General features: G+C 39.7%; 1 protein-coding gene across 1 annotated transcript in view; it reads right to left on the bottom strand.

Annotated features, from left to right (window-relative positions):
• Positions 1-226: 226 nt before the first annotated feature.
• Positions 227-26,145, bottom strand: part of GRPR (gastrin releasing peptide receptor) — a 46,991-nt gene continuing 21,072 nt past the window's right edge. Inside the window, exons 2-3 of the mRNA XM_036747393.1 lie at positions 7,187-7,538; positions 227-619 (exon numbers count right to left, since the gene is read on the bottom strand). Of these exons, the coding sequence (XP_036603288.1) occupies positions 227-619; positions 7,187-7,538 (745 nt within the window). The remainder of the gene's footprint in view (positions 620-7,186; positions 7,539-26,145) is intronic.

Here is a 26,145-nt window from a genome sequence, read left to right as displayed (position 1 = left end):
CAGTAGAAGATAGAAACGTAATTCTGTTATCTCTTCAAAATACCCACAGCTCAGTCCCTCATTCTCTTTCTGCCAAAACCAACTTCTCAAGGGTTTCAGGTGCTCTCTTCAACATGGAGACCTAAATTGGAGATGGAGGGAAAGGGGTGAGAGGAGATAAAAGCCCTCATGGACCGTTAGAGGGTGAATGAGAGCCCAATCTAAAGCTGACTTTCTTGGGACACCTCTACACGTAACCCTCATGGCAGATATGGTTGCCATTGATGAGGCTGAAGGTGGCCACAGACTGATTGGTGCTCTTGAGTGAGGTCATGCACGTGGTGCTCCTGCCGGTACTCTGGGACCTCCTGAGCAGTCCCGGCCGGCAGCAGGAGAACTGGGAGTTGAATTGTTTCCTGAAACTCTTGCTCAGCAAGTAGAGAGCAAAGGGGTTGACGCAGGAGTTGGCAAAGGCCAGGAGCCGGGCACAGATGCTGGTGACAAAGTGCAGCATGGAGATGTCCACCTCCGAGTAGTGGTAGGAGCGATACAGGTAGATGATGTGGTTGGGCAGCCAGCAGACAGCGAAGAGAGCCACGAACACCAGCACCGTCTTGGCCAGCCGCTTTCGAGATTCGATCTGAAGAGACCCAAGGAGAGACAGACAAGCACAAACCCAGGGATTAAAATGCAATTAATTGAGACAGAAAAGCAATGACAATGCATCAGCCACAAGGAGAGCTTAAAACAAAGCTGATTACATGGCTTAGAGGCTTACATGTAGCAGTTATAAGGAGAGCCCTTGAGGGTTGATTGGCCCTGCTCATTTGTGGTTCTTTACTCCACACCTAACATTCATTTCCTGTAAGGCTACCAGACTGCTGTATTGGCTGGTCTCATGGTTTCTCCCTATGTCTCTTACTCTGTTTCCCTGAAAAGTTCCACATTTTGATTATCCAGCAGGATTTGCAATAGAAATAGAATAATCCACCCTTTCCACCCTCTTGTTCCTTGGACACAAGACCACCTCTACTGCTGATGGGCTTGCGCCAGTGACAACCTCCAGTGGGGGGATAAGGGAGTGAGTATTGTGAGATTCTTGTGAGTCTGTTTTTCAATGGAGCAAAAAGAGTGTAAGTAAGTATCTTACCTCCATGCCACCCTACCCCACCCTGCCCAGGGTTCAGTGCCCACACACAGCTCCCCAATGTGGTGGGTCATCTACACTTACCCTCCCCTATGTCCCATGGTCCAAAATTACCTCTCCTTCCCTCTGATCACCTATCTATGATTTGATCACAACTGGTGGTCAAGGAGGAAAGTAACTTATATATACTAAATTTTTACGATTAATAGGGATTAATGGATGGGTCCTCTGTTTTAAAGAATGACAGGGTACCAACAAGGCTTTAATTCAAAGAATTGAATGGAGTGTGATGGAGTGCCTCTATGCCTTACATTATAGGATCCCAGATTCATAGGTAAAAGGGACCATGGAGGCCTAATCCAAGTCCCAACCCACCCTTATTCTGCAGATAAGAAACTGAGGCCTGAAGAGGTTAAGTAATTTGTCCAGTGGTCATTAATTTACAGAGCAGTGTTCTGAATCCAGGGTCACTAACTCAAAAAAACCCAAAACATTAGCATACTTCCACTGCACCATTTATTAGATAACCCACCACATTGGGGAGCTGTGTGTGGACACTGAACCCTGGAGGAGGTGGAGTAGGGTGGCATGAAGGTACAGTAGTTACACCCCTTTTCCTCCATTTAAAAACAGACTCACAAGAGGGAATTGTGGCACAGTGGATAGAGGGCTGCTCCTGGAGCCAGAGAGACCTCAGTTCAAGTCTCTTCTCTGATACCTCCTGGCTGTAGGACCCTAGGCAAGAGACAAATATCCAGTGCTTTAGGCAACAGTATAAGTCACAGAGAAGGTGCCAATTTGTAAAAACGTTGTTTGCTTTTGCTATGATAAATCTTCTGAATAACAGACTTTTTGTTGTCTAAACTGTCCCTTTGGGTTGGATGGGGCTCCTTGGGACCCTGTGGTTATGCTATTCCCATACAATTTATATGGAATCTACTGTACCCACATTTCACAAGCATAGTTTTCAGAAATGTAAAAATCTTTGGACATAATGTTAGATTTAATGACTTGGAGTTTTACATAAAAGGCCATGCAACAAATTGACAATGTTAGTAAAAAAAATCAAATTCAGGGCAGCTTGGTGGAGCAATGAGTCAGGAGGACCTGAGTTCAAATCGGCCTCAGACACTTGACACACTTACTAGCTGTGTGACCTTGGGCAAGTCACTTAACCCCAATTGCCCTGCCTTCCCCCCTCCAAAAAAAATCAATTTCAATGTAGTGGCTGTAAAGAAATAGGCCCACTATTAAATTATTAATAGAATGGTGCAATCTGTCAACAGTCAATAAGTGGAAATAATGATCATGCCGTTTGAGCCAATGATCCCATTACTAGGACTGTATTAAAAGAATTCTATTAAAAGGAACAAAAACCCTAGCTATATAGAAATATTTATAGCAGCTTTATTAATAAAATAGCAAAAGACTGTAAACACCTGATATATTTAGGAGTTGGGAAATAGCTGGATAAACTGCAGTCTATTGCTATAATGAAATATTATTGCACCATAAAAAAGACAAATAAAAAGGATGGAGAGAAATATGGAAAAACTTATATGAAGTGATTCAGAGTGAAGAATGCAGAATCAGAATTATAGCCCACTCTGACTGTAAAAGAAACAACAACAAAATATGGTCATGTAGAAGAAAAAGAATGGGAGAAGCAGAAGCAATCTCATTTTGGTAAACTGCATGTAATATTTGTCCTTTTAGCAAACTCCGAATAATTTGGAATTTTTGATTTTACATTTGGTTTTCTCTCATTTGTTTATTTTACTTTTGAAATGGTTGCTTACAATAAAAATTTATTTTGAAACAATTTACATAAAGGACACACTTCTCAATGAGCATGGGAAGTTTTCCCTGACCCTGTGGACAACTTTCTGTTTTATGAAATGAGTTAGATGCATCTTTTTGGGGACCTGGTCTATATGTCATCCCCAAATACTTATGTGAACCTATATGTCCCATATTTGAGACAGCCAGCTGCTGGGCTTCCTGCTCTGGGTTTACAGGTATCCTCAAATCACATTCAAGGCCTGTGTTAAAATAGACAGGGCCTTTCTACCCAAGCCAAGGCACTGGGGTGCTGCTTGCATGGATGTTCTCACAATTCTTTAGACTGAAACATTTTTGTGGGGGAGGGTTGGGAGATAAAGGGAAGTCTAATATTTTAGTAACTTCAACCATGGTCTCTCCTACTTCACTCCTTCTCCTTACTCTGCAACAAAGTGCAAGGCTCAAGCAGTTTTTCCTTAACAGGTGGTGGTATTCAAATTGATTAAATAAAATATAAGTTGACAGTAAACATTTAAGAAAATGATTTTACTCATTAGATTTGTTCTCGACACTCTGTCTCCCAATCACGTGACTTTCTCTAGATCAGTTTCCATAATTTGCTCATACTGAATTTTATTTAAGAGTGTTCTGCGTGGCGAAGGGGCAGAACATGGTACCTTTGATTTTGTCTTTTATTTTCTGGGTTGCTCCAGGGGAATTGGATTGGCACATGGGTAAATGGAAATGGAGGAGGTGTCTTGATTTCTTCCCCTTTGGCTATCGATAGTTCATTAGACATACAAATATACTAACTTAAAATACATTAGTGGCACCTTGGATAGTGGATAGAGAGTCAGACTTGGAATTTAAGAAAAAAAGGTTCGAGTTCTTTTTCTGACGTATACTGGCTGTGTAAACAGGGGAAGTTACTCAACCTCTCAGAGCCCTAGGTAACCCTCTGCAATAAGTTACAGAGTAGGTTCTGACCTGCATTGGTAGAACAAATTTCCTCACAAGGAGGTCTCTATACTAAAGTGTGGTATGGGGCCCCCTGAGGGCACTGAGACCCTTTTAGGGGTTCTGTGAGGCCCCTAGTAATACTAATCATAGTAATACTAAGATGTTTTAGTTTCTAATACAGTAAGTAGCAATAGATAAATCCTACATAAAAAGTTCTTTAGGGTCCTTGATAATTGTATAAAGAGTGTAAAGGGGTCATGAGACCAAAAAGTTTGAATGATCAAATCATAGATAAACAAATAAAATACACTACACTTCAAAAATATGCTACAAATCAAACATTATTATTATTATTATTATTATGTGGTATATGTTATCTTCAAAGATCTGAAGGGGTGTCTGCCTCCTATGACCTCAATATATGGTTTCATGAAAACAGCTTCAAGTAATATGATTGTCTTGCTTCTGTTGTAAGAAGAAAAGCCATTTTTTCTAATGGTAGAACAACAGAAGGAAATGATACTCCTCCCTGAGGGGCACTTTCAGAGGACAATTTCATTGAAGTCCCCCCTCTGACCCTACCACCTCCATAACCTTGACAACAAATTGAATGTTGTAGGGTGAGGCCTCCAATCGAGTCGACTCTTTACTGAAATGATGTCTGTATTCTTTTCTGCCCTAAAGGCTGGAACATACACATCTAAGCTGTAAAGTAAGGGAATAAGGAGAAGGGCAGGATCAGCAAGTTCTCCATTTTTACTGTTTTCTTATCAGGAATGAAATCATGGGTTCCTCTTTCTTCAGCTGGTCTTGGTATGTGTTGCAGGGGCAAGTGGGGAAGGAGGCATAAATGAAAGTGAAAAGATGATGTGAATAATCTCCTTAAATGTTTTACTGGGCTCTTATCTGATAGAGAAACAACTGTTAGAGGACAAGGTGGATTATTCTTCCCTACCAGCCTTCCTCCTGAGATAGGAGTTCCGGCTCTTTCAGTGGATCTAGTCAGGGTTGAGATTCTCAGTTGCTGATGCGTAGAAATGTCAAGGTGGGAGGAGGGAGATGTTAGGAGGCAGCTAGTTCATCGTACTCACTACCTCACAAAGTTGTCTTTACTTCATAGGATGTTCGATTTAGGATTGAGGGGACGTAAAAGTTATCTAGTTCAACCCTCTCTTTCTACAAATGGAGAAACTAGGCACTTTGACTCCAAATGTAGCACTCACCCCAAGAGGATTAAATGAGATAATGGATGTGAATATATGTATATGTTGCGCTATTTGTTTCTTGCCACTAAGTATTAGAACTAACCTTCTAAAGGTGAAAGAACCCTGAGCCGGAACTCAAGAAGAGCTGGGATTGAGTCTCAGCCCTGACATTTATCAGAGAATCAAACAACTTAAAATTGTTGTTCATCCTTCATTTTCAAGGAGAACTGATGACACCATGGGGCGACAGCTTTTCTTGCATACGAATTGCATTTAAAGCGTTGGTGCACAAAGTCGTCAGTCTCATTCTCTGTTTTAGACTCATCAAAGTCCAGTGGCAAGACAAAAGTCAAGACAACTGGGGATAGCCCAGGCAGGGTGCAGCGAATGACCTTGGTGTCTTCAATGTCTGACAAAGCTCTCAGCACTCCGTAGCATCTGCTTCAGCTGCCTTCATCTATGTTGGAACAAATTGTTCTCATCTGCCCCTTCCACCAAGGGAAGTCTTCATGTGCTTGAGGCAGACATCCCCCTAACTCACTGAAGGGTTTGAGGCCTGTCATTTACTCTCAACCTGGTTTAGTCCATCTGCTAAGTTCCACTGCTACTATACATGTGTGTTGGCAATCAAAATGGGCTCTTAGCACTTAATTCAACCAAGTGAAGAGTCTGGCCTTTATTTCCTTCTTGCCTCAGGGGAGGGCCTAGTTTACATGGGTTTGAGTGACATTTTTGTGACATCAGAGGCTTTAGATCACATGGGTTTAAGTCGCATTTTTGTGATCATTTTAGTTCACTTGGGTGAGTCACATGTGTGACTTACCCTTGACCCTGAAAAAGATATAAAACCAGAGGTTGGCTTTCTCTTTTTCGGAGCTCTGACCCACAGCAGGAGTATTACCTGACTCTGGGCCAGTCCTTGTCGAGCTCCAGGCTGAACTCAGATGTTGGTAACTATGAATTGTATTTGGTCTGTCTGTCAATGTTTGTAATTTGTTTGTATTTGCTCTGAATTTCAGGGTGCTGGCTTTTCCCCCTGAACTAAGTGAATGATATTTGTATGCTGGATTAGAGTAAGATTGTTAACCCCTTAATGTTCCTTTCCTTAGTAAAGTAAATCAAAAGGACCTGGGCTTTTGCAGCGTTCTGTGTGCTGGTTGTTGTTGGTTTTACACCCCCACAGCAGCTGTTAGCCGGATTGTTGAAACAACATGCTACAGCTTCTTGGAGCCACAGGTGAGAATTGGGTGATAGGTGGACACCAAAGGTGGATGAGCAGCAGAAGGTGCTAGGACTCCCTGAACACCCATACACTCCCGAAACAGGGTGAAGGAGAAACTCAAGAGTACAACTCCCTCAATTTACAGATAAGTAAAATCAGGATTTGAACTCAGGTCCTCTGACTCCAAATCTAGTTCTTTTCCCGCTGTACTACAAACTATGTGGCCTTGGGAAATCTGTTTAACTAATCTGAGCTTCTGTGAAATGGACATCATTGTGAGGATAAAATGAAACATAGGTAAAGTGTTTTGTAACTGTAAAGTGCTATATATGGATGTCAGCTATTATTTCTTTATCTTCCTCTACTACAATTTCTCTTTCCAAAAATAAATACTTATTATAACAATTTTATTATATGTCCCCATCGACACTTCACACAGTGGCAAGCAAGACACTAAGAATGAGCCTAGCTACATTTTCAGGACTTTAGGAGAAGGGGAGCAACCAATATATTTATCAAATATCTCCTAAATCTCAGACTGAGATTAAAAAATTCATTTAAATATTAAAAAAAACCCAAAAGTCTCATTAATTTCCTAGCTGTATATAACAGTTACTTAATTATCATATCTTTAAAAGATGCTGAACTAATTTTAGGTGTCGTGGGTACCTAGGTTACTTGTACACAAGACAAGTTTTCCTAAAAATTTTAGGTTGACTTGAAACATCTCTAACCTTTACCTAATGTACCATTCGTCCAAAAATCACATTTGCCTGGTATGGAACCACCTGGTATGTATCTATTTATATATTATTCATTAGTTGCCAAAGAGATCCAAGTCATGGCCCAAAGACACCCCAGTGAGAAATAAATGCATCTCAAAAAACCTACCTGTCTTCTGACATGTATGTTCCCTTCCACTGGCAAATTGTAAGCACTCCGGATCAAATTCTTGGCAATGAAATAATAATACACAGAAATGATGAACAAGGGAATAATGTAGAAGATCAGGAAGGAAGCCATTGAATGGATTTTGGGGTGCAGATCATTGGAATGGGGGTATGGTGCACAGCTGACAAAGGTTTGATTGGTGCTCTGCTCATAAAATGGGTGCAGATCAGAAAACACCGCTTCAGGAATGGCGAGCAACATGGAGATGATCCAAATAAAAGCTGCTTTTAAGCAGATCTTCAACAGGGCATGAGAGGCTTGGATATCCATTGGTCGAACAATAGCTTTATACCTAGGGCCAAGAAAGAGAAACCATTAATGCTCTGAGAGTCATCTTTTTATTTTACTTTAATTTTATGCACCTTATGGCATCAATGACATGCCATTTGCATACTTCATAGAAGGTAAAGTTATTTTAAGGAAAACAAAGACAAAAACACTCTCATTTCTTTCCAGGGTTTTGTGGCAGACAGACTCCAAAGCTTGGTTTTGTATGGGTGTGACCATGGGTTAATCACAGAGCCTCCTGGAACCTCAGTTACTTCATCTGTAAAATGAGGATAATAATATTTGTTCCTTGAGACCATCAGAGTTGTTATGATAATAAAATAAAATATGATAGTGTCCATAAGTTGCTTTGTAAAACTCAAAAATGTTAAAATGCCGGCTATGTTTAAGCACTACTAAACCATGTATAGATATATTTATAAAGGAAATAGGGAGAGGAAATAATTTTTTAATCTAAGGCAAATTCTAACTCTTTTAATATTGTTTTAGTATTTGAAAACTGCCTTTTCGTTTTGAGAGAGAATACTGAATCAAGTCATACATACATGACCATAGGGTCATAGATTCAGAGGTAGAAAGGATTTTGGAGGTCATCCTGTCCAGCTCTTTCACTTCAGAGCTGAGAAACTGGGGTCTAGATAAGTGAAATAAATCACTCAAAAAAATACAGGTTTTTTTTTTTTGTTTTTTTTTTTAGAGTTGAACAAGCATTTATTTATTTTTTTTTATTTATTTTTTTTAATGCAATTTATTTATTTAACATATTTGGTTTTCAGCATTGATTTTCACAACAGTTTGGATTACAAATTTTCTCCCCATTTCTGCCCTCCCCCCCCACTCCAAGATGGCGTATGTTCTGGTTGCCCTGTTCCCCAGTCAGCCCTCCCCTCTATCACCCCCCTCCCCTCTCATCCCCTTTTCCCTTCCTTTCTTGTAGGGCAAGATAAATTTCTACGCCCCATTGCCTGTGTATCTTATTTTTTAGTTGCATACAAAAAGTTTTTTTGTTTTTGAACATCTGATTTTAAAACTTTGAGTTCCAAATTCCCTTCCCTCTTCCCTTCCCACCCACCCTCCCTAAGAAGTTGAGCAATTCAACCTAGGCCACACATGTATTATTATGTATAACCCTTCCACAATATTCATGTTGTGAAAGGCTAACTACATTTTGCTCCTTCCCAACCCATCCCGCTTTATTGAATTTTCTTCCTTGACCCTGTCCCCTTTCCAAAGTGTTTGTTTTGATTACCTCCACCCCCATCTGCCCTCCACTCCATCATCCCCCTGTCTTTTATTTTTTTTTTTTTATCTTCCTCCCTCTTCTTTCCTGTGGGGTAAGATACCCAACTGAGTATGTATGGTATTCCCCCTCAGGCCAAATCTGATGAGAGCAAGGTTCACTCATTCCCCCCTCACCTGCCCACTCCCCTCCTCTCCTAGAACTGCTTCCTCTTGCCACCTTTATGGGAGATAATCCACCCCATTCTATCTCTCCCTATCTCCCTCTCTCAGTAAGTTACTCTCTCATCCCTTAATTTCATTTTATTTCTTTTAGCTATCTTCCCTTCATCCTCAACTCACCCTGTGTCTGCTCTCTCTCTTTTACATATATATATATATATACACATACATACATATACACATAGATACATGCATACATACACATTCACTTATATATATACATAAACATATATATATGCATATATATATATGCATATTCCCTTCAACTACCCTAATACTGAGGTCTCATGAATCATACTCATCATCTTTCCATGTAGGAATGTAAACAAAACAGTTCAACTTTAGTAAGTCCCTTGCAATTTCCGTTTCTTGATTACCTTTTCATGCTTCTCTTGATTCTTGTGTTTGAAAGTCAAATTTTCTATTCAGTTCTGGTCTTTTCACTGAGAAAGCTTGAAAGTCCTCCATTTTATTGAAAGTCCATATTTTGCCTTGGAACATGATACTTAGTTTTGCTGGGTAGGTGATTCTAGGTTTTAATCCTAGCTCCATTGACCTCCGGAATATCGCATTCCAAGCCCTTCGATCTCTTAATGTAGAAGCTGCCAGATCTGGGGTTATTCTGATTGGGTTTCCACAATATTCAAATTGTTTCTTTCTGGCTGCTTGCAGTATTTTCTCCTTGATCTGGGAGCTCTGGAATTTGGCAACAATATTCCTAGGAGATTTCTTTTTGGGATCTATTTGAGGAGGCGATCGATGGATTCTTTCAATTTCTATTTTGCCCTGTGGCTCTAGAATATCAGGGCAGTTCTCCTTGATAATTTCCTGAAAGATGGTATCTAGGCTCTTTTTTTGATCATGGCTTTCAGGTAGTCCAATAATTTTTAAATTATCTCTCCTGGATCTATTTTCCAGGTCAGTGGTTTTTCCAAGGAGATATTTCACATTGTCTTCCATTTTTTCATTCCTCTGGTTCTGTTTTATAATATCCTGATTTCTCATAAAGTCACTAGCTTCCACTTGCTCCAATCTAATTTTTAAAGTAGTATTTTCTTCAGTGGTCTTTTGGACCTCCTTTTCCATTTGGCTAATTCTGCCTTTCAAGGAATTCTTCTCCTCATTGGCTTTTTGGAGCTCTTTTGCCATTTGAGTTAGTCTATTTTGTAAGGTGTTGTTTTCTTCAGTGTATTTTTCAGTATTTTTTTGGGTCTCCTTTAGCAAGTCATTGACTTATTTTTCATGGTTTTCTCGCATCCTTCTTATTTCTCTTCCCAATTTTTCCTCTACTTCTCTAACTTGCTTTTCCAAATCCTTTTTGAGTTCTTCTATGGTCTGGGGCCAGTTCATGTTTTTCTTGGAGGCTTTGGTTGTAGGCTCTATGACTTTGCTGTCTTCTTTAGGCTGTATGTTTTGGTCTTCTTTGTCACCAAAGAAAGAATCCAAAGTCTGAGACTGAATCTGGGCGCGTTTTCGCGTCCTGGCCATATTCCCAACCAACTAACTTGACCCTTGAGTTTTTCAGTGGGGTATGACTGCTTGTAGATTACAGAGTTCTATGTTCTACGTTTGGGGGGGAGGTGCCAGCTCTGTCAGAGCCGCACTCCTCCTTCCCCAAGGACCCCCAGTCCAGACTGGGCTCAGATCTTCGGCAGGCTGTGCACCCCTGCTGTGATCCGCCACTTAATTCCCCCCACCAGGTGGGCCTGCAGCCGGAAGTAACAACAGCTGTAGCTGCCCCACCTCCGCTGCCCCCGGGGCTGGAAGCCGAACCGCGAACTCCTTCCACTCCCGCAGCTTTTCCCACTAACCTTCTCTGCAGTCTTTGGTGTTTGTGGGTCGAGGGGTCTGGTAACTGCTCACGTATTCAGGGCGCTAGGGCCCCCTCCGCCCGGCTTCTGGACTGGATCGTCCACGCCGCTCAGGCTGGGCTCTGCTCCACTCCGTTCCCAGCTCCCAGCTCCCAGCTCCCAGCTCCGTGTGGAATAGAGCTCACCCAGAGACTATCCGGGCTGTCCTGGGCTGGAGCCCTGCTTCCCTCTGCTGTTCTGTGGGTTCTGCCGTTCTAGAATTGGTTCAGAGCCATTTTTATAGGTTTTTGGAGGGACTCGGGTACGGAGCTCACTCTAGTCCGTGCTTACCAGCCGCCATCTTGGCTCCGCCCCAAAATACAGGTTTTAAATGGCAGATTTGGACTGAAGTTCTCTGACTCCAAATCCATTACTTTTTTCCATGTTACATCAGAGTCTTACCATTAGCACAACCTGCTCCATAATGGAAGTTGGGGCATTATGGCTACAACTTGGAGCTTGATGCTCTGTCAGGGGTAGAAGCATGCCACCCTAGATGCTGGCATCCTAGGATAAAGCCTTGAGCTATCAGCTTTGGGTAGGGCTGCAATGCTGATCCACTATATTTTTTTCTACTTTTTCTTGACAATTTTGATTAGTTCAATATAAGTTCTTACTCTTATATGCTGTCTTTCCATCACTTAATTTTTTTCTTGCTTGCTTAGTATATTGGGAAGAAGAAGTCATGTTTAATATTCAGATTGTGAATATTGGCAGCCTGAGATGTATCTGAATTTTTTCTGGTGTCTATTCACACTCTGATGGGAAATATATGATGGAAATAAATTACTATGAATTCAATATTGAATTCCAAAATTAAATTAAGATAAGATAGAAAGAAAGTACTATGAATTATTGAATTCATAGTAGTAATTTTCATTCAATAGATATTCTTCATTTACTATCAACAGAGTCAGACCCAGTACTGATAGATCAAGTCTTTACCCTGAGGTACCAACAGGTGATATCTTTATGCCCTGGCATAGGATTAACTTGCCCAACCAGCACCTTTCACTGGTTCAGTCAAAACTTGACAACCATCCACATCCCTGACAAGGGTCTGATGCTCTAATGAGAGTGGGCTGGCTCCACTGTACTTTCTGGTCTGGGGCAAGATCATAAGGGAGAACTGATGGCAAAGATAGCACTTGGGCTTCTGTCTCCCTCTTTTCCCACATCCTCAACCCCAGTAAAATCTTTGAAGACAAAGATTGTCTCACACTTTGGCAGCTGGTCACCAAAGACAGCACCCAGAACAGAATTAGTGCTCAAAGGTTTGGATAATAAACAATCAATTCACTAACATTGTCCTTACACCCATCCCCTCTTCACCTGCTGTAATGAACTGAGGGGTCCCCATCTCAGAATTGAGATCTGCACTGGCACAACGTTGTTAGTTTAGACTTGGAGTCAATTTAGCACCTCTATACTTGAAACTCTCCATGTACTAGCTAGTCACTTCCGATTCCCAGCTCGTCTTATCCTACGGTTTAGAATTTCTTTTTGCTTATGTAAAGCCACGACCTTGCTACATCTCCCCATATTCTCTTCTCTGTCCAACCTAGCCCTAGTTCCTAGTTTTTCTATTCTCCTCTGACCTCTGTTTATACAGTGCCCAATCTATTGTTATAAACTCTCATCTTCTCAGATTCCCTTCTCACAGTCCCTCCATACCTTCCATACTCATTGAACCATAACTTTCTCCTGAATATGCAGCATCTCTTGGCACTGTCTACAAGGCCAGTTGATCCTTTTCGCAAATTCCATGGCACACAGAGCCAGAAGGAAGAGTTGGCATTCTCCCCACATCTGTTTCACCACTTAGCCCCTTTCTCTCTTTCATTAAAATTCCTTCCACCTTAGAGGATGCTTGGTGTAGCCATCTGTGGCTATACTAAGGTGACTCTATCCAGGTGGACCACTGACCCTCTCTCCAAATTAGGTCATTTACCTCCTATCAGCCTTCTCCTCCACTCCAAACTCTATTCCCCTTAAACACCCTAGCTTCCAAGTTCCCCAAACCTTTCAACACCCATTTTTTGCCTCCAGTCTATGTCACCTATTTAGCTCACGCCTTTACCTCCTCTTTTGATCTTCTCCCATCTCCAATTTTAATTATATTTGGCCCAGAAGCCAGAATTCGTAGGTACTGATTATCCTGTAAGTTGCCCAAAAAATTTACACTAAAAAGGAACCAACTTACTTGAAAAAAATTGGGAATCACTAGACTAAGTGACATGCAGAAAAGTCCAATACTTAATTTTGTTCTTTATATTTCTAATATATCTATAAATAATCTTCCACTTCTTTATGAAGGATTGTGGGAATGACAATCAAGAATCAATCCATGAGTGGACCAATAATGGTTTACCCTCAATACTTTGAACAAAACAATTGTATTCCAGTGGCAATCATTTCCCACCTTTCTCCCTTACTGCTGTCTTCCTCCTCTCAGTTTATGTGCATCCTACATTTTGCATAGTGCCAAGCTGAAGTTCTAGTCTTCATTAAAGCCTTCCCTGACCACTTTAACTTTCATTACCTCTTCTTCCCCAGAACTCTCCAACATTTGTTATCTATACCAGGGTTTTCTAACCCAGACTATACTGTGGACTAATAAAACATGTGTATTTTCCTACTTTGGATCATTCTGCCTTCACTAGCATTAGCAGGTTGGCTTTCAGCAATTTGGGGTAGGAACTAGGAATTGTGGATAAGTGAGGAGACATGAACAGGAAAACAAAATACAGGAAAAGGAGTCAGATTTTTATCTGTATTTTTTTTAAAGAAATATGGATGATAATAGATGGTGATTTTATTGGTACAGGGAATTCCCAATTGGGAAAACTTCTTGTATTAATTTAGGTTGACAACTTCTCTGCAACCTGTAGTCTTAAAGAGTTCCCTAGATCACTAAGAAGTCAATTAAGTGACTTTTCCAGGGTCACACAGTCAATATAAATCAGAGGTATGACTTGAGCCCAGTTCTTCTTAGAGCTCTGAGGTAGCCTCTCTATCCACTATGACATGCTTCTTCTCACAGTGCAAAAATAAGGACCTTTGACAATAAGATTTTCATGGACGGGCAGCTAGGTGGCGCAGTCAGTAGAGCACCGGCCCTGGAGTCAGGAGGACCTGAGTTCAAATCCGGCCTCAGACGCTTGACACATGTACTAGCTGTGTGACCTTGGGCAAGTCACTTAACCCCAACTGCCCTGACAAAAAAGCAAAAAAAAAAAACAAAAAACAAAAAAAAAAAAAAGATTTTCATGGACTGGTAAAAATTCGTTATGGACCAGTGGCAGTCCACAGATGAGAAGATTGGAATAACTGGTCTATATAAGTCATTTCAGACTTATAAACAGACCTGAGTTGTCAGTAATCTTTTTGTTGGATATGTTTTGGTTTTTTCCTGAATCATAACCTTCTCTTTATGCCCTACTCCCCTTGCCTATCACAATTTCTTGTGAGAAATAGATATTCAAGAACTGTTAAACTGATGTATTTATTTCTTTTTAATATAGGAGATCTGTCTTATACTTAAATTTCTACAGATGGGAAGGCAAGTCCAACTTTACAGACTTATTCAGTTGGGATTATACTATGGTCTGCAGTACATAGAGAGATGACGATATAAGAGACAGCATGGTACTGTGGGAAGAGTGATATCTATGGAGTCAGAAGTTCTGGGTTCTGATCATGGCTTTGCCACTTGTTATCAGAGTAACCTTGGATAAGTTACTCTATTTAAAGTTAGGCTGATTCAGTGACCCATTGTTCCCAGCCATGCTTATCAATCAGTGTTGGGGGAGGTGTCACCAAGTCCCCTGATATTTGTCATGCCAAGTCACCCTACTGCCTGTGATCTTTGTACCCCCCTACCTGCAAATTGTCACATTCTTTCTAACTCGGGGAGCTGCTAAGACGAAAAGGCTCAACCTCTTTTGCCAATACCTTAAATGCTGAATTGTCTTAGTTACCTCTACATAAAAGCTGGCACCACCTTGCAGCCGTTGTTGATTTTCAGTGATCAGCCTCGCAGTGTGTTGCTACCTTGACATGCTTATAATAAACTGCTTTTAATTCTCTTTGTCCTGAGTTTTGCCTCATTAATCAGGGTGAAAGCCCAAAAGAAGAATTTTATTTTCAACAGCTCTCTCTCTCTGGGCTTAGCTCCTCATCCGTAAAATGAGGCAGTTGTATTGGATAAAGTCTAAGGTCCCCTCCAGCTCAAAATCTATGATCCTGTTATGTACCTATACCTACCAAGAAATGGAGGTTAATTAGAGCATGCTTTCTTCTCAAAAGCTTTCCTGTTTTGTTTTTTCTTGTATAAAACTTGAAGAAGTGGAGGGATCAGATTTCTTCCATGCTGAGTTCTAGGGCCTTTAGGACTAATGAATGAATGGAAAGGCACTTATTAAGTGCTTACTATTTGCAAAGCATCATTGTGAAAGGTCACAGCACTTCTTTGCTTAATTATCTGCAATTACCCCACTGAAGCTAGTAGGCTTGTTAGTTATTTGCTTGTTTTTATCTCTACTCTACATAGAATGTGGGGTTTTGGAGAATGCAACTCTCTGTCTCTGTCTCTGTCTCTGTCTCTCTGTCTCTCTCTCTTTGTATATATGTATGTATGTATACAAACACATATATGTATATATATTTTCCCTTAAGGATAAAATAAGCTTATTGCTCTGAACACTGAATTATGCCTGCAACTATTTATGCACACAATAAAACAAATACTTTTTTTGCCTTTTTGCCCCAAGGAAAAATTTTGTGAAGAAAGGACTTAAATAAATGAAGAAAAAGATTTTGAAGAATGGACTTATATAAATGCAAAGTAGTGATGATCTTAGCATATAACCTAAATATGCTCTCCTGCCTTCTGCAACGAAATCTCATTAGCAGGATAATATGTTATAGTGTACAGAGTTCAAAACTTAGCCCCAGACCAACGAAGGCTCTATTTACAGAATAAGCAAATCACTAGAAATTAAATCATAAAACATTTCGTTGAACTATACTAACAAAATCTAATGAATCCATGCAATGAGAAATAGTTCCTCTCACAGATTCCTGCTCCAGTGGAGGAAAGGGGGGGAAATCCCTGAGAAGGAAATTTGTGTTTCAAAGACACTGGAAAGTGTTCTCCCTTGGGTTGCTGATGGAACTGTTTTCTGAGCAACTCTTTGGTTCTTTAGATATCAATCATTGAGACTCAGCTACAGTTGTTCACAGTCAGCTGCACCTTGGCAGCCATAGCTCAATTGAAAAGTGGCCTTTCTACCATCAGCAACTGAAGTCCCATCTCTTCGGTCATGACTTGTCCAGATGTCACCCCACCCATCACTTCAGGCTTCTTCTCTTTGGCCCAGAAAACTTCATTTCTCCTCTTCTTTCTTCTATTTCTGCTCCAGGTAAGTATTCTGCATGCTATTGATAATTCTCTTTTACAATCAGTTCTTTCAGGGTCTCTCCAGAGCTATGTACCATGGGGCTATACTTAGATCAGATAGGTAGATAAACAGACATAAATGATGGATAGGTAGAAATAGACAGAGATGATAGAGAGATAAACAGGCGTAGATGATAGATAAACACACATAGATGATAGATAAATGATAGACATAGATGATAGAGAGATAAGTGGATATAGATGATAGATAATAAACATAGATGATAGGCATAGATGATAGAAATAGAGACAGAGATGATAGAGAGATAAATGGATATAGATGATAGAGAGAGAAACACGCATAGGTGATATGTAAATGATAGACATATATGATAGATAAATAATAGGTGATAGACACAGGCACAGAGAGATGATAGATAATAGATAGGCAGCATTTCTTAAGCACTTACTATGTGCTAGGTATTGTACCATGAACATAAGCAAATAAAATCATACCTATCTCAAGGAACTTACATTCTAATGGCAAAAGACAGTGCATGTAAAGGAGGTGAGGTGGTGGCAGAAAAAGATATCTGTGCAGGACAATGAAACAGGCCAGGCAAGGGCAAAGAAGAGGAGTCAGGAGGAGGGAATCCAGGCTTGAGTAAGGGGAAGCATAGCTACGGTCCTTCCTGAAAAGGTGATCCCAGGGAGGGAGTTACCAGTCAGGAGAAGAAAGTGCTTTGGAATAGACGTTTCTCTAGGGTGGCCATACTGTAGGGGAGGACAAAAAGAAAACAGTGAGAGAATCAAGGTGGGAGAGTTGTTCTTTTCCGTGTTTTACCACTTCACTAAAGTTATATCAAAAAGTCCCTTAGACAGACATGATACTGCTTCTTCTCTTCTCTCCATCACCCTCATCATGTTCTTGTCATCTTCTGTGTCGTTTTTTCATATTCATCCCCTCAACTGAGGTTTCCCTTTGTCTCATTCACAGATTACTTAGAGTTCCCAGATTACAGAAAATGTGGCCTGTGAAAAAGTCTGAACTGTCTCCTTCTGAGTCTGGGGCCAAACCATATTCAGTCATGCTAATCCTGAGAATTAGTGCCTGGATATTCAAATTTTCCTGAAGCCCCTTTCTGCCTCAGGAAGGCTCTTCTTAAGCTAGGAGGAACAGAGAGACAAAGAAGGGCATAAGCTAGCTATTTGCCAACACAGTAAACATTTGTCCTCCTTAAAGACGTAAATGGAAAGACACTATGTATTTTTATTACAGCCATTCATATTATTAAAGGCAACACCCTGACTCCCAAACATGCAGAGTTAAAGGGAGGTGGAAACTTAGACATCAATTTGAAGAGACTCCCACATTACCTTTGGGTACTGAAGGAGGTTGAGTCATTTGGCAACCACTGACCAGCCAACTATAAAAAAGAGCTTAGATTTTTCACTGTCTCAGTAGGATGATATAATTCTGGAGCTCAGTACTAACTTGGTAAGTGATCCCTTGAGACTAGGTATACCTAACATGAAATATTACAGCTTCTAGTTGGTATGCTTAAAGTAGAAAAGAGTAAACTCTGTAAATAAGTTAGTGCTTAGAAAGGGTGCAAACATTTAGGCATAAGTAGGTTATTGGCCATGCCTCAAAAAATGTTGTCAAAGGGAAAACAAATTACAAAAGTCTTGCTAGGTTTCTTCGGCAAATTTATGAGTAGCAAAATTTCCAGAACACTGAACAGTATTCTACTTGCTTCATCAAGAATGCAGAAAATACAATGAGTATTTCAATACTTTTGTACTTAATGGATCCAGTGCCTGTCCACAGTGAATGTTCTGATTTAGTAACTTGTCCACCCAATGGTACCTCACTATATGGGAAATAAATATTCTTCATTTAGTTGAGTCTTCTTGGGAGGTAGCTGAATTTTGAGAGAGGAAGGACTAGATTCAAATCCCACTTCTGATATTTAACCAGCCGTGTGACCATGGACAAGGCTTCTGTAATATTGGGATGATACTATCTGTAGTATCAACCTCATAGGGTTGAGAGGGTCAAGTGAGGTAATGTAGGTACTTTACAAACTTTAAATCATGTAAACACTGGTGGCCATCATCACATTCCCATGTGATTTTCTAGGATGAGGTCATCAGTGGAAGTTTTCTTCTGCTTATTTAGACCTATTTAGACCAAAGTCCAGTCCCTGTTCTATGATCCTGGCAAAGAACTTCATCAAGCAAAGGTCTCCCTGTTTCATTTCTCTCTTCACAACAATAATCATATGATCCTGAATGATGTTTTCTCTGTTGTTTGTCTTCTCACAGAATGTCGTACTCTTTTAACACATGCAAAGAAAACTTCTTGTGGAAGGTGAGCTTTTATCTTGTTTTGCCAAGTATAATATATTTTTTGAAATCAACAAACAATAAATGCAATAGAATTTTGTATTATCTCAGTCAACTGTGTGCCTGTGAAGGTATGGTCTGATACAGTAAACATTATCTGTGAAAAATGCTTTTTCCATTCTTTGATCAAGGGCATACTCATTACATGCAGTGAACATTCTCAAAGTAGATGTCACAGACATGAGAAAGCAGAGATCTGCATTAATGGTTACTAAGTCAAGTTCATTGATCTTTGTGAGTAATAATATTATCCATGATGATTTCTATTCTTTTGAAATCTTCTTCACTTTGAAGTGTCTTGAAAGTAGATCCTCAAGAACCATTAAAATTTTATTACCTCCACCATGAGTTTCCTTTGCATGTCCTTAGACAGCGATGGCCATTCTTCCTCTTTTCCCCCCAAGGTTTATTTCTACTTCCAGAAGACCTGATAATGAGATGTTAGAGCCCAGTGTTATAGTTCAGCTTCCACGTGTCTATTTGTTGGCCCCCTTCCATTGTTGTCTATTATTGTCCTTCAGCTGCTTTGACATAGCAAAATCTCAGACCCAGCATTCTGCAGACTTGCTTATTCCTCCACTGATTTTGCTGTTTTGGAGAGGCAATATGCCTCACGGTCTTTCACTGTCCATTCTTCAATGTTCATCGTGTTCCACTTGAACTTGTGCTCTAAGGTGGTGCTGCCCTATCTTCCTTGTCATGCAGCTTCACTTGACAAAATGATGGAGTGTTTCCTCACCTTAGTTGTTTCTGGGATCTTTGCCCTCTTTGTGGTGGTGATTTATATCAGTTAAACTTTTCTACGATATGATACTAGAATCTAATTCCTTTATTTTAATCCATTTCTTCCTTTTCTAAATAAGAAGCTTGTTTCAAAGGGCTAGGTTGGTGCCATTATCATTGTTCATATTATACATTTTAATCTTTATCCTTTTGACTACGTGAATAATTATTTCAATGATTGCTGATTCTGAAATGCCTCCCTTATCAATGACCAGTCTTGTCCTCTCTGCCAAGATTCGATTGGGCTCTTGACCTCCAGGATCCAATGTGAACTCCTCAGTTTGACATTTAAAGCTCCTCTCAACCTGGCCTATTCCTTCTTTTCCAGGTCACTCACTCTTTGATATAGTAACATTGGCTTATTTGCAGTTCCTTGCACAGGAAACTCCATCTCTTCTCTCTCTGGCATTTCATTGGCTGCTCCCTATCATTTCTTCTTTACCTCAACTTCTTAGCTTCTGCAGTAGGCCTTTCTGGCTTCTTCCTTCATCCCTCTATCCCAAGTGTTAACACCTCCCCTATGAGATTACCTTCCACGTACTATATAGAAGTCCTAGTTATTTAGATATTGTGTCCTTCATTCAAGTGGGACCTCCCTGAATGCAAAGGTTATTTCTGCTTTTCTTCATATTCCCATCACTTAGCATAGTGCTTGGTACATAGTAAACACTTAATAACTGACTGGTTTGTATTAGTAATTACTTCCTATCCAATCCAATTCAGTCAACATTTATTAAGCACCTACCAAGAGTCTTGTGCCTGGCGCTGTGTTATGCACTGGGGATGCAATTAATAAAAAGACAGTCCTTGCCCTCAAAGAGCTTATAATCTAAAGGGAGAAACAACATACAAAAGAAGGCAGGAAAGGGGGAAGACCAGGGGAATTCTGGCATCCAGGAATCCTGTTCTGTGCGATTGAAGCTAGGCAGAATAGCAGATGCAAAGTAGAGTGTTCTGAGTATCTAATTTCTGCCCTCTACAAAGGAAGGCATTGGGAGGAGTTTGATACTCCACCCTCTAGCCCTCCAATCAGAGAGGAGAGAAGGCTGAGGAAGGTGGTATCAATTAAGGCTTGAGTTAGCATGGTGGCCAGTTTAGAAGTGATGAGTTTATCCCAAAAGGGGCATCTTGTTCCATCAGCTCAAAACAAGGAAGAGCAGCAGCAGATGCAACAATGAGTGGACAACACCTTCCAACTCTCTGCTTAAGAAGAAGAAATTGTCACTGTGTCACTGTGGAAAGAGAAGGGATATACACAGAAGTAAGGCTCATTTTCTATTTTTATTTCATGAATCTCAATGGCTAAAGAATTTACCATTCTGATAATGACTCTCATCATACTGAGTTTGGTTGGTCTTCAGACAGAAGACATTATTCTTGAGACAGTAAAAGGAATCTTTTTAGCTGAGTGAAACCTGCCAGCACTTATGCTTTTGGTTGTGACAGGGGATTGACTAATGAGGCCCCGGTAAGTATATATGTTTGGTGAACCAGCTTCTGGAAGTTCATAATGTCAATTGACCAGTCCAGCTACTTTACCAGCATAGCCTCCAAGAACTCAGGCTCACCCTCATATCATGATGAAGCATCATTCAAACACTATCTACTAAGTCAGTAAATAAATCCCACGTACCTTTAGTTACAGGCCAATAAACAAAAGTGAAAATTCTATTTTTTGATGACATTAAAATGTCTCACTATGACGTATTTTCCTAATTACATTTTTTGTGAAATTAATTATCTATGCTTTAAAATTTTACTTCAATATCTAGTGGGAACACTATGTCATTTTAATGAACATTTCATCCCCACCAATAGCAAAACTTCAGGAGCAATATTTTTGTGGTAGCAAAAAGAAATGGAAATAAAATGGGGTCCACATCCATTAGGAAGTGGCTAAACAAGACTTGGTATAAGGATGTAGTGGAATGCTATTGCTCATAAGAAATTACAAATGTGTGGAATTCAGAAAAACATGGGAAGTCCTATTTGAATTAATTTAGGGTAATGAGGAACCAGGAAGGAGGGAAACATGTATGTATATTTGTATACACACATACACACATATATATGTATATACACATACATGGATATACACACATGTATATACACATAAATGTATGCGTATCTGTGTGTATGCATGTATTATTTATAAATATCTAAATATATTTTATCATACATAAAATAAATGTATATGCATGCATGTGTATATATTGATATATGTGTATACGTGTGTATATGTATAAAATAGACATGCATGTATACACATATGTGTACATGTGTGTATGTATACATATGCACATATACATATATACATACACATATACATATATTGTATTTGGTCTGTCTGTCGATGTTTGTAATTTGTTTGTATTTGTTCCAAAGTTCAGGGTGCTAGCTTTTTCCCCTGAACTAAGTGAATGGTATTTGTATGCTGGATTAAAGTAAACTTGTCAACCCCTTAACATTGCTTTCCTTACTAAAGCAGATCAGAAGAACTTGGGCTTGCAGCATTCTGTGTGCTGGTTGTTGTTGGTTTTACACCCCCCACATCAGCTGCTAGCCAGATTGTTAAAACACCAACCTCAGGAATACCCACTCTTCCAAGGGCATATAAACATTGAGTGGGTTCCATGAGGGGTGTTTGGCTTAGGAGAGATAGCCAAATGACCCTTTTATTAATTATCAGCTAACCATAGTTACCCAGTAATTCTGTCTCTCAAACTTTTTATACATCACACTACATTGTTACTACAATTATTTTACAAGTAAGTAAAATGAGGTTCAGGGAAGATGAATGGATTCTCTCCTGTTCTGCAGGCAGCATTACTAGACACAAAAACTCTGTCTCCAAATCAAATTAACTTAACAGTATACCATAGAGTAGGAGAACTGCATTTCTCCCATCTCCTTCTTCTCTGAAATCCATTGCCTCATAGTGCTTTTCTCTAGACTTGCACTGGCCTCAGCTTGAAAGATTTCATTTCTGCTCCTGCCTGATGTCCTTAAAGTTTTCCTTACCTCACTCTACTGAGGCTCTGCTCAATTTTTTTCTGCCTTCTATAAGATCCTAGATCTGGAGCTAAAAGGGAGCTTAGAAGTTGCCTAGCCCAATCGCCTCATTTTGTAGCTGAGAAACTGAGGTCTACAGAGGTTAAGTTACTTTGTCCAAGGTCACAGAGGCAGTATTTGAACTCAGGTCTCATGTCTTCAAGTTTAGCACTTTTCCCACTGCACATCTAACAGGGAGGAGGGGAAAGAGTGAATACTTTCACTGGACAGTCTTATGAGGAGAGTACTATAGCTCCAAGAAATGTGTGCTATTCCAGACTGGGGAGGGAGGCAGATAAATGAAGAATAGAGAGGAGATCAATTGTTAAACACATTTACAGGCCAAAGAACAGAAGTTCATGTCCCTAACTTTTTGTTTTCTTATTTTCTTCACTTGTATTCAGAGACTACCTTGAGAGGCTTTTTGAACTCACATTAGAACCTGACCCACAAAACATATTAAGTCCATAAAGCATGATTAAAAAACAGAACAGAGAATAGATAAGGATGCTGCAGAGAAGGAAGATTCTGGCCTGTGGTACGGCAAGAATAAGAATAAGTCAAGCCAGGAGTAAGGATAGCAATAACCTTCATGGTAGAAAACATTTGTGAACCTCTGATCTTTCTAGAGCAATGACTCCAAAATAGAGAACTGTAGAACTTTGGAATCATGGGGTCACCCCATTCCTTCTGATGCTTAACATCTTCTCTGTCACTTAGGTTTGAAATCTGGGATCCATCTTTGACTCTTCCTTCTCCTTCACCCTCTCTCTCTCTCTGTCTCTCTCTCCCTTTGTCTCTTTCTGTCTCTCTGTCTCTCTCTGCCTCTCTCTGTCTCTCTCTGTCTCTCTCTCTCTGTGTCTCTCTCTCGATGGTGTGCACACATATTTTAATTAATTAATTTAATTTTAGTTTACAATATTCAGTTCCACAAGTTTTTGAGTTCCAAATTTTCTCCCCCTACCTCCTCTCTTCCCACTCCTCCTTCCCAAGACATCATGCAATCTGATATAGGCTCTACATATACATTCATATTAAACATATTTTCACATTAGTCATACTGCCAAGGAGAATTAGAACCAATAGAATGAACTATAAGAATAAACAAAACAAAAAAGAAATAGAAAGAGAAAAAATAGTATTCTTTGATCTACATTCAGACTACATAATTCTTTCTCTGAATGTGGGTAGAATTTTCTATCATGAGCCTTTTGGAGTTGTCTTAGAACCTTGCACTGATGAGAAAAGCCAAGTTTATCAAAGTTAGTCATTGTACAATGTGGCTGTAACTGTGTACGATGTTCTCCTGGTTCTGCTCCCCTCTTCACCTTCTTTACACAAACAATTTTTCTGGTTTGACTGGTTCTACTTTAACTTGGCCTGTATCACATATATTTCCCTCCTGATACTTGAATGAACACATCTCTAGCTGGGGCCCTTAACACTACTGGCCTAGAATACCATAATACCCTAATTTGTCCTTCTCGAATCTGCCAATCCAATCTAATCCTATCCAACAAATGTTTATTAAGCTGTCTCCCTTGCTTAGATGCTTGGAATGCATTCCCTCCTCTCTGCCTCTCAGAATCCTTATTTCCATTCAAGACTCAGCTCAGGTAACTGTCCCTTTGTAAAGTCTTCTTTGGTCCCATCAGCCAAAAATTTTCTCTCCCTCCTCAAATTTTCCTAGTGTACTTTATTTAGATCTCTTCTTAACCTGCATCCCTCTCTACCCTGGGACGTATTTTATGTGTATATGTACACGCCCTTTTTAGTAGGTCAACATCACCTTGAGTGCAGGAATTTCATCATTTTTATCTCAGTGTCCCTAAGCAATTCTCTAAGATTATAAGTTGCAGAGCAGGTGCCGATCTGCATTTTTAGAGGAAATTTCCTCTCCAGATGTTCTTCATTTATCAGTGAGATCACAAGTCCAGAAAAAAAAAATCCCTAGCACTTAGCACTGTATTTTGCAAATAGTAAATTTTTAATAAAATGTCTGTTGAGTTAAAATTTTCATGGGAAAGAAATTGAAGTCATCTGTTAAAATTTTCATGGGAAAGTAATTGAAAAGTCATGCTTCCTGAAGCATGAGTCCCTTCTACAATAGCGTCAACGGTCATCCAGCCCCTACTTGAAGTCTTCCAGTGATAGGGAAAGTACTTCCTTCCACGGTAGTCCATTCAATTGTGGAATGACCAATATTGTTAGGAAATCCTCCTCATAGTGAACAAAAATCTTTCTCCCTCTAATTTCTGCCCATTGGTCCTACCTCTGCCCTGTTGTACCAAACATGTAAGGAATATTCCTCTAAGATACATCTTTAAGTATTTGAAGTGAACATGTATCACCAAGTCTTCTCCAAGATGAACATCCCAATTTATGGCATGCCATCTTGGTCAATCGCTGGCTAAGATTCAGGGGGTCTAAGTTTCCTATTAAATATAACATGTCACATAGAACTAGATACAAGACTCCTGGTATGGTCTAACGAAGGGGAAGTATAGTGAGAGCATATATCCCCTCATTCTGGACACTACACTTTAATTAATACAGTAGAGCATCATATTCACTTTCTGGCTACCATATCACACTGGCATTTGACAATTCAGGTTCCTAAGAACCAAGAGCTAAACTGGCAGAGGTGGATTTATTGTCAACATATCAGTTTAGTAATTTATATTGATCATTGTCTCCCTTTCTAAATATGTATAAACCCCATTAAATATGTATATATCCCCATTAATGCAAGTAAAAAATCCCACAAAGTACTCACGTTATTTGATATTTATATACATATTTCCATTGGAACCAATGGCCACATTTTACATTATTATAACTTCAAATAGAGCAAATTCTCATATACTCTACCACTTCATGGGATTCAATATTCATACTAATTGCATACTAACCATATTGACTTCAGAATTTTCTTATGGATCAAAATCAAGTTTACCAGCATGGAATTTAAAGAATCTACCTTCCTCAATGTTTTGAAAATAAAGACTGTACTTGCCAATCTTTCTCTGATCTTCTCTCTCTCCTGTTCCTTGTGATTTTTCATAGGTCAAAGTCATGGGAGAAATTCAAAATCACTGAATACAATTCTATCATTTTAAGATTAAAAAATGGGGTATTAGGGTAGTTGAAGAGAATATGCATGTATACATGTTTATGTATATATAAGTGAATGTGTATGTATGTATATATCTATGTGTATATGTATGTATGTGTATGTATGTATATATATGTATGTGTTTATATATATACATATATATATATACATATACATATGTATATATATGTATGTATGTAAAAGAGAGAGCAGACACAGGGTGAGTTGAAGATGAGGGGAAGATATCTAAAAGAAATTAAATGAAATTAAGGGATGAGAGAGCAACATACTGAGGGAGGGAGATAGGGAGAGATAGAATGGGGTGGATTATCTCGCATAAAGGTGGCAAGAGGAAGCAGTTCTGTGGGAGGAGGGGAGAGGGCAGGTGAGGGGGGAATGAGTGAACCTTGCTCTCATCAGATTTGGCCTGAGGGGGAACACCATACATACTCAGTTGGGTATCTTACCCCACAGGAAAGAAGAGGGAGGAAGATAAAAAAAAAATAAAAGGGGGGGGGATGATGGAGGGGAGGGCAGATGG

Source organism: Trichosurus vulpecula, chromosome 2 (assembly GCF_011100635.1).
Source record: "Trichosurus vulpecula isolate mTriVul1 chromosome 2, mTriVul1.pri, whole genome shotgun sequence".
NCBI classification, from domain to species: domain Eukaryota; kingdom Metazoa; phylum Chordata; class Mammalia; order Diprotodontia; family Phalangeridae; genus Trichosurus; species Trichosurus vulpecula.
This window is presented reverse-complemented; position numbering and strand designations above follow the sequence as displayed.